This window comes from Triticum dicoccoides, chromosome 1A (genome assembly GCF_002162155.2).
Source record: "Triticum dicoccoides isolate Atlit2015 ecotype Zavitan chromosome 1A, WEW_v2.0, whole genome shotgun sequence".
NCBI classification, from domain to species: Eukaryota; Viridiplantae; Streptophyta; class Magnoliopsida; order Poales; family Poaceae; genus Triticum; species Triticum dicoccoides.
In genome coordinates this window covers 488,406,859-488,418,506 of record NC_041380.1, presented here as the reverse complement: position 1 = coordinate 488,418,506, position 11,648 = coordinate 488,406,859, and the positions used below count along the sequence as shown (strand labels likewise).

The window sequence follows — 11,648 nt, the reverse complement described above, 5'->3', positions numbered from 1 at the left end:
GTTCACAAATATAACATATTTTAAATATTTTTCTAAATCAAATGTATATAGACATATTTGATGTATTTGTTCATCCATTCCGGTCCGTATGTAGTCCACATTGAAATATCCAAACCATTTTAGCACCAAATTATGAATGGAGGGAGCGGTGCATTTTTAGAGATAAAAGTTAAACAAGGATAAAACCAATTGACGTTAAAACCCAACCACTTTTCGGCGGTAAATCTAGGATCAAGAGACGCCACTGAGCTCCGCGCTACTGGAAAGGTGCAAGGCTCATGACAATGATCGACATCAACTAACTCTCACGTGGCGCAGCTGCTATCGCAGCCCCCCTTCTTCAAGGCCACCATCACCATCATCGCGGGGTAGCCGAGACCTGACCAGCCGGCGACAGGGGGCGCCCCACCCTGCGGTGTTGCGGGGTGTGTCAGCGTGTGTGCCCGGAGCAATTCCCCGCCGGACCCCGAGCCGACGTGGCGCGGCTGGATCGCGCAGAAGTAAGCTTCCCTTTCGCCAATCCACATCCCCCAAGTCCTCCCCACACTCCTCCCTCCCTCCCTCCCTCCAATAATTCTCTTCTCCTCTCCTCTCCGCCTCCGCACCACCACCATCGGAGAAAAGCCAGCGGGAAGGGGGGGAGGGAAATCAATCCCCATGCCCCCGCCCCTCCTCGCCGGACCAGATCCCCGGCGGGCCGGCGCGGAGCCGTAGGCGGGGACCGGCCCGGCCCGGCCGATGGGCGGGGAGGCTCCGGAGCCGCGGCGGCTCAGCCGCGCGCTCAGCCTGGACGGCAGCGGCGTCCCGGAGGAGGCGCTGCACCTGGTGCTCGGCTACGTGGACGACCCGCGCGACCGCGAGGCGGCCTCGCTGGCCTGCCGCCGCTGGCACCACATCGACGCGCTCACGCGGAAGCACGTCACCGTGCCCTTCTGCTACGCCGTGTCCCCGGCGCGCCTGCTCGCGCGCTTCCCGCGCCTCGAGTCGCTCGGGGTCAAGGGCAAGCCCCGCGCCGCCATGTACGGCCTCATCCCCGACGACTGGGGCGCCTACGCCTGCCCCTGGGTCGCCCAGCTCGCCGCCCCGCTCGAGTGCCTCAAGGCGCTCCACCTGCGCCGCATGGTCGTCACCGACGACGACCTCGCCGCCCTCGTCCGCGCCCGCGGCCACATGCTGCAGGAGCTCAAGCTCGACAAGTGCTCCGGCTTCTCCACCGACGCCCTCCGCCTCGTCGCCCGCTCCTGCAGGTACTGCCGCAACTTCTCTCGATTCGCTATCTTCTATCGCGCTCTGATCTGCGAGTGGGAGAAGTAACAGGCCCGAATTGGGCTTCGCCAGGCAGGGATACAGTGACTGGATGCAGAATCCAGCGGCCGCTTAGTTGATGTCCCGAAGTAGCAGGGGCAATGATAGAGCACCGGGCTAAATATCCATTTCCCTAAGTAGAAACTTGTTCTACGGCGGGGCAATGTTTACCCAAAGCAGCTCGAGATCTGGACGCCCATTATACGGCCCGTACTCTCTTAGCATGAACGATGATGGCGCGACCATAGCAAAGCAGAATTCATCGCCCCTGCTTACAGTTACTCCATTGGTAATTTGCATGGCTGGCGTTCGTTGCCTTGTAAGCGTAGCGTATCTACCTTGTGCCTTTTGTTTCCTTCATAATTTGATTGATTGAATGCTCTCTGCATTCCGTTTGTTGATGATGTTGCATAGGAGTCCATTTCACAGCATTTATTATCCCAAGCAATTTGCAAGAGGTCACCGAATCTGGCAGGAACAAACTGTAAGGTAGCCGGATGCCAAAGCAATAGTGATTGACTTGACCAAAGCTCGCTCGTCTTTTACTGGAATCGTACTGTTGTAGTACGGAATTAATATTCAAGTTGTTTCTGTTACCAGTTATACTACTACTTAATTCTAGTAAGGACAATATCACGTAGTGTCAGGGTGACCATGTTTATATGCCTTTCTCAGTTCCCTTTTTTCAAATTTGCTCTAGTTTGATAATCCTGAGGAGGGGGCTTTGGATACGTTCTATGAAAGAACTAGTGTTACAAAATGTAAATATACAATAAATCTGGTTGTTATTCGTTACTGAGTGTATTCTGAACGAACCAATTGAAGTAAGCAAATTAAACAAAACAGCTATTTAAGCTTTGGATACGTTCTATGAAAGAACTAGTGTTACAAAATGTAAATATACAATAAATCTGGTTGTTATTCGTTACTGAGTGTATTCTGAACGAACCAATTGAAGTAAGCAAATTAAACAAAACAGCTATTTAAGGTTGTGCCACCATGTTAACCCATTTTGACATATTGAGTACGTACTAAAAGGTCATCTAAATGAACCCCAAACTTAGTAAGCTACAAATGCTTTGAATGTTTCATACATGCCACTGCAAAGAGCAGAGTGGCTTCACTCTGAAGACTACCCAGCTGCTTAACAAAAGCTCAAAAACAACCTGGGCTCTAGAATATGCTAATTTACTTTTGTATTTATCTTAAGAGAGAGTAATACATTTTTTTACTTAATAAGTAGGAACTGTGGTACATTTATAGTCCGTCTTCATTTGTTTCTCTTTGTTGCACTCCTTTATTGCATGACCACCCTGTTTTGCTTATTTTGGTGCATTGTTAGTATCATGATACAATCACTGCACTAACATGTTGCACGAAATTGAGCAGATCACTGAGAACTTTGTTTCTGGAAGAATGTACAATTACTGATAATGGCACTGAATGGCTCCATGACCTTGCTGCCAACAATCCTGTTCTGGTGACCTTGAACTTCTACTTGACTTACCTCAGAGTGGAGCCAGCTGACCTCGAGCTTCTCGCCAAGAATTGCAAGTCACTAATTTCGTTGAAGATTAGCGACTGCGACCTTTCAGATTTGATTGGATTTTTCCAAATAGCTACATCTTTGCAAGAATTTGCTGGAGCGGAAATCAGTGAGCAAAAGTATGGAAATGTTAAGCTTCCTTCGAAGCTTTGCTCCTTCGGACTTACCTTCATGGGGACAAATGAGATGCACATAATCTTTCCTTTTTCTGCTGTACTCAAGAAGCTGGATTTGCTGTACAGTTTCCTCACCACTGAAGATCATTGCCAGCTCATTGCAAAATGTCCAAACCTACTCGTTCTTGCGGTAATGGCGGTGCTTGTACATTATGAAGGTATTCAACTACCGATCTTTTTCATTGTAACTAATATCCTAAATGTGCTTTACAGGTGAGGAATGTGATTGGAGATAGAGGATTGGGGGTTGTCGGAGACACATGCAAGAAGCTACAAAGGCTCAGAGTTGAGCGAGGGGAAGATGATCCTGGCATGCAAGAAGAGGAAGGCGGAGTTTCCCAAGTAGGCCTAACAGCGATAGCCGTAGGCTGCCGTGAACTGGAAAACATAGCTGCCTATGTGTCTGATATCACAAATGGAGCCCTGGAGTCCATCGGAACGTTCTGCAAAAACCTCCATGACTTTCGCCTTGTCCTGCTTGACAGACAAGAGACGATAACAGAATTGCCGCTGGACAGCGGTGCACGCGCGCTGCTGAGCGGCTGCACCAAGCTTCGGAGGTTCGCTCTGTACCTGAGACCAGGGGGGCTTTCAGATGTAGGCCTCGGCTACATCGGGCAGCACAGCGGCACCATCCAGTACATGCTTCTGGGTAACGTCGGGCAGACGGATGGTGGACTGATCAGTTTCGCAGCCGGGTGCCGGAACCTGCGGAAGCTTGAACTGAGGAGCTGCTGCTTCAGCGAGCGGGCTCTGGCCCTCGCCATACGGCAAATGCCTTCCCTGAGGTACGTGTGGGTGCAGGGCTACAGGGCCTCTCAGACCGGCCGCGACCTCATGCTCATGGCGCGGCCCTTCTGGAACATCGAGTTCACGCCTCCCAGCACGGAGACCGCCGGCGGGGTGATGGAAGACGGGGAGCCCTGCGTTGACAGGCAAGCTCAGGTGCTGGCGTACTACTCCCTCTCTGGGAAGAGGTCCGACTACCCGCAGTCTGTTGTGCCTCTGTATCCTGCGTGAGTGTAAATACATTAAGCCGGTATGGTGTCTCTCTGGGACGGCCCCTGGCTGGCTGGCCCTCTTCGCTTCTCGGGCAATAAGGATGTTTGTATGTGGGTATTGTATGGGTCTGGATCTGGTAGATTTTCTAGCTGCTGTGTACTGGAATAAGCGCATTGGTATTTTTGCCTGGTATAACTCCTATCTAATCCTAGGAAGATGCATACGTACTAAGTAACACTGTGCGAGTGCAGCTGTGACACTGTTGCGCTTGCTTCGCAGGCATAAGCTTTGCCGGGTTTTCGCGGCCTGCGCAAGATTTTCTCTGTTGTACTACATGTAGATGCTCCGCCACGTTTGGCTTCGCTGCCGGTGAGCCGGCCGGCGAGGTTTCGGTTCGGTAGTTCTACGCCAAGCCTATTATAATGTAACTAGAGCTGCCTTGGCTTTGGCATCGCTAAGCGAAAAACGCGACAGCGATCCAGGACCGGCGGATGAACTGTGCAGCAACAAGAAGCCACAGTTCTGTGATTGATCAGTACTGTAGTAGCTTAGCCCAGGAAACAAGCTAGTTTTGGCAGGTAGCACGTGACGGTGACAAGGATGCCCTCGTCGGCATCGCCCAAAACTCTAACGTATGTATCCACGTAATGCACGCACCACATGGATATGGTCGGCGTCTTCGCGTGCTCCAAAGATAGAAGAATATCAATCCGGATCAGAAAGAAGAGAAAAGAATGCAACTGCATCTACCAGTCGCGGGCCATGTTACTGCTGATTCTACCGGCGCAAATCAAGAGGGTAGATGCCTTTCATCAAACGCAAATCCAACGCGCCAGTGTGTCTGTTTATGTCCAAGCGGATAAAAACACCGGCTCAATGTGCTGACCCAAACACAAAAGTCGTCCGCTCATTGTTCGTCTGGACGCATTTATGGCTTAAATTTGCGTCCGATTTACGTCCATGTGGAAACGAGACAGACGTGCCGTGTGTCCGCTCGGTGTCCGCCTTGAGGGCGCGTGTCGGCCGCACAACTACTGTCGCGTGCGGTAGTCAATGCGTCCACCTAACCCGAGCCCACATGGCAGCGTCTGGAAGCCTCTGATGCGCTCGTTCTTTTTAATGCAAGCGTGTCGTGGAGGGAGGGGGGGGGGCTCATCCAATTCTCCTCCCCGTCCACATCTGGCTATCCCCTCGCCGCTGACAGCGCAAACCCTAACCATGGGTATCTTTAGCAAGAGCAAGGGCAAGCTCGTCGTCGATGCTAGCTCGCCCCGCGCGCCACCACCGCCCTCGTCAGCCTACGCAATGGATCCGCATGGTCGCTGGCCACGGGACCGGCTATAGATCCCGGTGCACCAAGTGTGCTAACGCTGGAATTACCGCCAACCCTTGCCTATGGCCGGATGTTAACCTTCTCCACGACTGGCACCTTGACCCGCACCGCATCCTGTGTCGCGGTCGATGCGGGCACGCGCGGAGGAGGTGCGCAAGCGCCGCGCCCTCCTGACGCCGGAGTAGCGGTGCGGGCCTATCTTCGCGCCAGACTCATTGAATTGGGAGGCCTGATTCGCCACGGAGCACGACGTGGCCCGCCGCGGCGACGTGCAGCTCAACCGCGGGTTCATGCCGCCGCCTCTGGAGGTAGCACCGGAGGAGGAGGCGGCGCTCTAGGGCGTCCTGGAGGAGAGCCAGCGCGAGGAGGCCCTCACGCTGCCGGCGGCGGGGGACTGCGCCTACCCCCGCCGCCGCTACCCAAGACCAAGGCCAAGCCCGAGCACACGCCGGCGCTCATGCTCACGCCCACACCCACGCTGGCACTCATGCTCACGCCCACGCCCACGCCGTCCACGGAGCCAGAGTCGAAGATGTATGTGTGGACCGCATCCTCCGCGAGTGGGTGAGTGCGCTGTTGGGTTTCGTAGTAATTTCAAAAAAATTCCTACGCACACGCAAGATCATGGTGATGCATAGCAACGAGAGGGGGAGAGTGTGATCTACGTACCCTTGTAGATCAGCAACGGAAGCGTTAACTTGGTTGATGTAGTCGTACGTCTCCACGGCCTGACTGATCAAGCACTGAAACTACGGCACCTCCGAGTTCTAGCACACGTTCAGCTCGATGACGATCCCCGGACTCCGATCCAGCAAAGTGTCGGGGAAGAGTTCCGTCAGCACGACGGCGTGGTGACGATCTTGATGTACTACCATCGCAGGGCTTCGCCTAAGCACCGCTACAATATTATCGAGGACTATGGTGGAAGGGGGCACCGCAAACGGCTAAGAATATGATCACGTGGATCAACTTGTGTCTCTAGGGGGTGCCCCTGCCTCCGTATATAAAGGTTCAAGGGAGGGGGGGCCGGCCGGCCAGGAGTGGCGCGCCAGGAGGAGTCCTACTCCTTCTGGGAGTAGGACTCCCCCCTTTCCTAATTGGAATAGGATTCAAGGAGGGGGAAAAGAGAGAGAGAGAAGGAGGGGGGCGCCGGCCCCCTCTCTCCTTGTCCTATTCGGACTAGGGGGGAGGGGCGCGCGGCCCAGCCCTGGCTGCCTCTCCTCTTCTTCCACTAAGGCCCATTAAGGCCCATATAGCTCCCGGGGGGGGGGGGTTCCGGTAACCTCCCGGTACTCCGGTAAAAACCCGATTTCACCCGAAACACTTCCGATATCCAAACATAGGCTTCCAATATATCAATCTTTATGTCTCGACCATTTCGAGACTCCTCGTCATGTCCGTGATCACATCCGGGACTCCGAACAACCTTCGGTACATCAAAATGCATAAACTCATAATATAACTGTCATCCTAACCTTAAGCGTGCGAACCCTACGGGTTCGAGAACAATGTAGACATGACCGAGACACGTCTCCGGTCAATAACCAATAGCGGAACCTGGATGCTCATATTGGCTCCTACATATTCTACGAAGATCTTTTATCGGTCAGACCGCATAACAACATACGTTGTTCCCTTTGTCATCGGTATGTTACTTGCCCGAGATTCGATCGTCGGTATCCTATACCTAGTTCAATCTCGTTACCGGCAAGTCTCATTACTCGTTCTGTAATACATCATCCCGCAACTAACTCATTAGTCGCAATGCTTGCAAGGCTTAAGTGATGTGCATTACCGAGAGGGCCCAAAGATACCTCTCCGACAATCGGAGTGACAAATCCTAATCTCGAAATATGCCAACCCAACATGTACCTTTGGAGACACCTGTAGAGCTCCTTTATAATCACCCAGTTACGTTGTGACGTTTGGTAACACACAAAGTGTTCCTCTGGCAAACGGGAGTTGCATAATCTCATAGTCATAGGAACATGTATAAGTCATGAAGAAAGCAATAGCAACATACTAAACGATCGGGTGCTAAGCTAATGGAATGGGTCATGTCAATCAGATCATTCAACTAATGATGTGATCCCGTTAATCAAATAACAACTCTTTGTCCATGGTTAGGAAACATAACCATCTTTGATTAACGAGCTAGTCAAGTAGAGGCATACTAGTGACACTCTGTTTGTCTATGTATTCACACATGTATTATGTTTCCGGTTAATACAATTCTAGCATGAATAATAAACGTTTATCATGATATAAGGAAATAAATAATAACTTTATTATTGCCTCTAGGGCATATTTCCTTCATGAGCCACCCATTGCGTTGGGCGCCACATCGGAGCAAGAGGAGGCCTACCTGGAGCACTGGCGATAGCTCCACCCGTCGGAGGAGCACGCCGACGCTGAGCACCGGATACAGGCCGAGCGCGAGGAGGAGGAGCACCGGGAGAAGGAGGAGGAGCGCGCATGCCGCACAGCAATGTCGCCATCAGAGGAGTCGTCGTAGGCGGCGTGGGAGATCGCATTCCTGTGGGTTGGGCCGCCGCTAGTCTTCGTCAACCTCACCGACGATGATGGCGACGCCTAAGGCAATATGTTGGGTGGTTGGGAGGCGTGTTTATTAAGTTTTTTATGTTTATTAATGTATAAGTGGACTTTGGCCGGCAGTTGACTGACCGTTTAATGTCTAATTATGTTGACTTTATTTTAAGTGCACATGTTTTGCTATTTTTTTTTATTTTGGCCCTTGCAGAAAATAGGCCAGTTCCTGTTGAAGGAAATATGCCCTAGAGGCAATAATAAAATTGTTATTTATATTTCTTTGTATCATGATAAATATTTATTATTCATGCTAGAGTTGTGTTAACCAGAAACTTAGTACATGTGTGAATACATAGACAAACAGAGTGTCCCTAGTATGCCTCTACTTGACTAGCTCGTTAATCAAAGATGGTTAAGTTTCCGAACCATAGACATGTGTTGTCATTTGATGAATGGGATCACATCATTAGAGAATGATGTGATGGACAAGACCCATCCGTTAGCTTAGCATAATGATCGTTTAGTTTTATTGCTATTGCTTTCTTCATGACTTATACATGTTCCTTTGACTATGAGATTATGCAACTCCCGAATACCGGAGGAACACCTTGTGTGCTATCAAACGTCACAACGTAACTGAGTGATTATAAAAATGCTCTACAGGTGTCTCCGATGGTGTTTGTTGATTAGGATTTGTCACTCCGTGTATCGGAGAGGTATCTCTGGGCCCTCGGTAATGCACATCACAATAAGCCTTGCAAGCAATGTGACTAATGAGTTAGTTACGGGATGATGCATTATGGAACAAGTAAAGAGACTTGCCAATAATGAGATTGAACTAGGTATGATGATACCGACGATCGAATCTCGGACAAGTAACATACCAATGACAAAGGGAATTACGTATGTTGTTATGCGGTTTGGCCGATAAAGATCTTCGTAGAATATGTGGGAGCCAATATGAGCATCCAGGTTCTGCTATTGGTTATTGACCGGAGATGTGTCTCGGTCATGTCTACATAGTTCTCGAACCCGTAGGGTCCGCACGCTTAACGTTTGATGACGATTTGTATTATGAGTTATGTGTTTTGGTGACCGAAGTTTGTTCGGAGTCTCGAATGAGATCACGGACATGACGAGGAGTATCAAAATGGTCGAGAGGAAAAGATTGATATATTGGACGAAGATATTCGGACACCATAAAGGTTTCGGGACATTTCGTATATTTATGAGGGAACCGAGGAGTTACCGGAACCCCCTGGGGAAGTTATGGGCCTTAATGGGCCATAAGGGAGTAGGAGAGAGCAGGCCACAAGGTGGCGCCCCCCCAAGGTAGTCTGAATTGGACTAGGGGGAGGAGGCGTGACCCCCTCTTTCCTTTCCCTCTCCCTCTCCTTCCCTCCTTCCTCTTCTTGGAGTAGGAAAGGGAATCCAACTAGGATTGGGAATCCTAGTTGGACTCCCCCTTGGCGCGCCCTCCTTGGCCGCCGGCTTCTTCTTCCCCCTCCTTTATATACGTGGCCAGGGGGCACCCCAAAGGCACAACTATTATTTCTTAGTCGCGTGTGGTGCCCCCCTCCACAGTTTACCACCTCGGTCATATTGTCATAGTGCTTAAGCGAAGCCCTGCGAGGATCACATCACCAACATCGTCGCCACACCGTCGTGCTGACGGAACTCTCCCTCGACCCTCTACTGGATCAAGAGCTAGAGGGATGTCATCATGCTGAACGTGTGCTGAACACGGAGGTGCCGTACGTTCGGTACTTGGATCGGTTGGATCGTGAAGACGTTCGACTACATCAACCGCATTACTAAACACTTCCGCTCTCGTTCTATGAGGGTACGTGGACACACTCTCCCGTCTTGTTGCTATGCATATCCTAGATAGATCTTGTGTGATCGTAGGGATTTTTTTGAATTACTACGTTCCCCAATAGTGGCATCCGAGTCAGGTCTATGCGTAGATGATATATGCACGAGTAGATCACAATGAGTTGTGGGCGATAATAGTCATACTGCTTACCACCAACGTCTTACTTTGATTCGGCGGTATTGTTGGATGAAGCGGTCCGGATCGACATTACATAACCGTGTTCATGAGACTAGTTCTACCGACGTGCTTCACACACAGGTGGCTGGCGGGTGTCTGTTTCTCTAACTTTAGTTGAATCGAGTTTGACTACGATCGGTCCTTGTTGAAGGTTAAACCAACACACTTGACAAAAAATTGTTGTGGTTTTGATGCGTAGGTAAGAACGGTTCTTGCTAGAAGCCCGTAGCAGCCACGTAAAACTTCCAACAACAAAGTAGAGGACGTCTAACTTGTTTTTGCAGGGCATATTGTGATGTGATATGGTCAAGACGTGATGAGATATAAATTATTGTATGAGATTATCATGTTTTGTAAAAGTTATCGGCAACTGGCAGGAGTCTTATGGTTGTTGCTTTATTGTATGAAATGCAATCACCATGTAATTGCTTTACTTTATCACTAAGCGGTAGCGATAGTCGTAGAAGCAATAGTTGGCGAGACGACAACGATGCTACGATGGAGATCAAGGTGTCAAATCGGTGACGATGGAGATCATGACAGTGCTTTGGAGATGGAGATCAAAGGCACAAGATGATGATGGCCATATCATGTCACATATTTTGATTGCATGTGATGTTTATCTTTTATGCATCTTATTTTGCTTAGTTCGGCGGTAGCATTATAAGATGACCCCTCACTAAATTTCAAGGTACAAGTGTTCTTCTTGAGTATGCACCGTTGCTACAGTTCGTCGTGCCGAGACACCACATGATGATCCGGTGTGATAAGCTCTACGTTCACATACAACGGGTGCAAGCCAGTTTTGCACGTGCAGAATACTCAGGCTAAACTTGACGAGCCTAGCATATGCAGATATGGCCTCGGAACACTGAGACCGAAAGGTCGAACGTGAATCATATAGTAGATATGATCAACATAGTGATGTTCACCATTGAAAACTACTCCATCTCACGTGATGATCGGACATGGTTTAGTTGATATGGATCACGTGATCATTTGGATGACTAGAGGGATGTCAATCTAAGTGGGAGTTCTTATGTAATATGATTAATTGAACTTTAATTTATCATGAACTTAGTCCTGATTGTTTTTGCATATCTATGTTGTTGTAGATCAATGGCATGTGCTACCGTTCCCTTGAATTTTAATGCGTTTCTAGAGAAAGCTAAGTTGAAAGATGATGGTAGCAACTACATGGACTGGGTCCGTAACATGAGGATTATCCTCATTGTTGCACAGAAGAATTACGTCCTGGAAGCACCGCTAGGTGCAAGACCCACTGCAGAAGCAACTCCGAACGTTGTGAACGTCTGGCAGAGCAAAGCTGATGACTACTCGATAGTTCAGTGTGCCATGCTTTACGACTTAGAATCGGGACTTCGAAGACGTTTTGAACGTCATGGAGCATATGAGATGTTCCAGGAGTTGAAGTTAATATTTCAAGCAAATGCCCGAGTTGAGAGATATGAAGTCTCCAACAAGTTCTATAGCTGCAAAATGGATGAGAATAGTTCTGTCAGTGAACACATACTCAGAATGTTTGGATACCACAACCACTTGACTCATCTGGGAGTTAATCTTCCTGATGATAGTGTCATTGACAGAGTTTTTCAATCACTGCCACCAAGCTATAAAGGCTTCGTGATGAACTATAATATGCAAGGGATGGAAAAGACAATT

General features: G+C 49.6%; 1 protein-coding gene across 1 annotated transcript; it reads left to right on the top strand.

The window, feature by feature from the left end:
- The first annotated feature begins 552 nt into the window (after nucleotides 1-552).
- LOC119281609 (coronatine-insensitive protein homolog 1b-like) lies at nucleotides 553-4,264 on the top strand. Its single transcript, XM_037562097.1, has 3 exons — nucleotides 553-1,247; nucleotides 2,695-3,157; nucleotides 3,241-4,264. Exons 1-3 carry the CDS (start codon nucleotides 739-741, stop codon nucleotides 4,045-4,047), a joined length of 1,779 nt encoding a protein of 592 aa, XP_037417994.1. The 5' UTR covers nucleotides 553-738; the 3' UTR covers nucleotides 4,048-4,264.
- The last annotated feature ends 7,384 nt before the right edge of the window (nucleotides 4,265-11,648 follow it).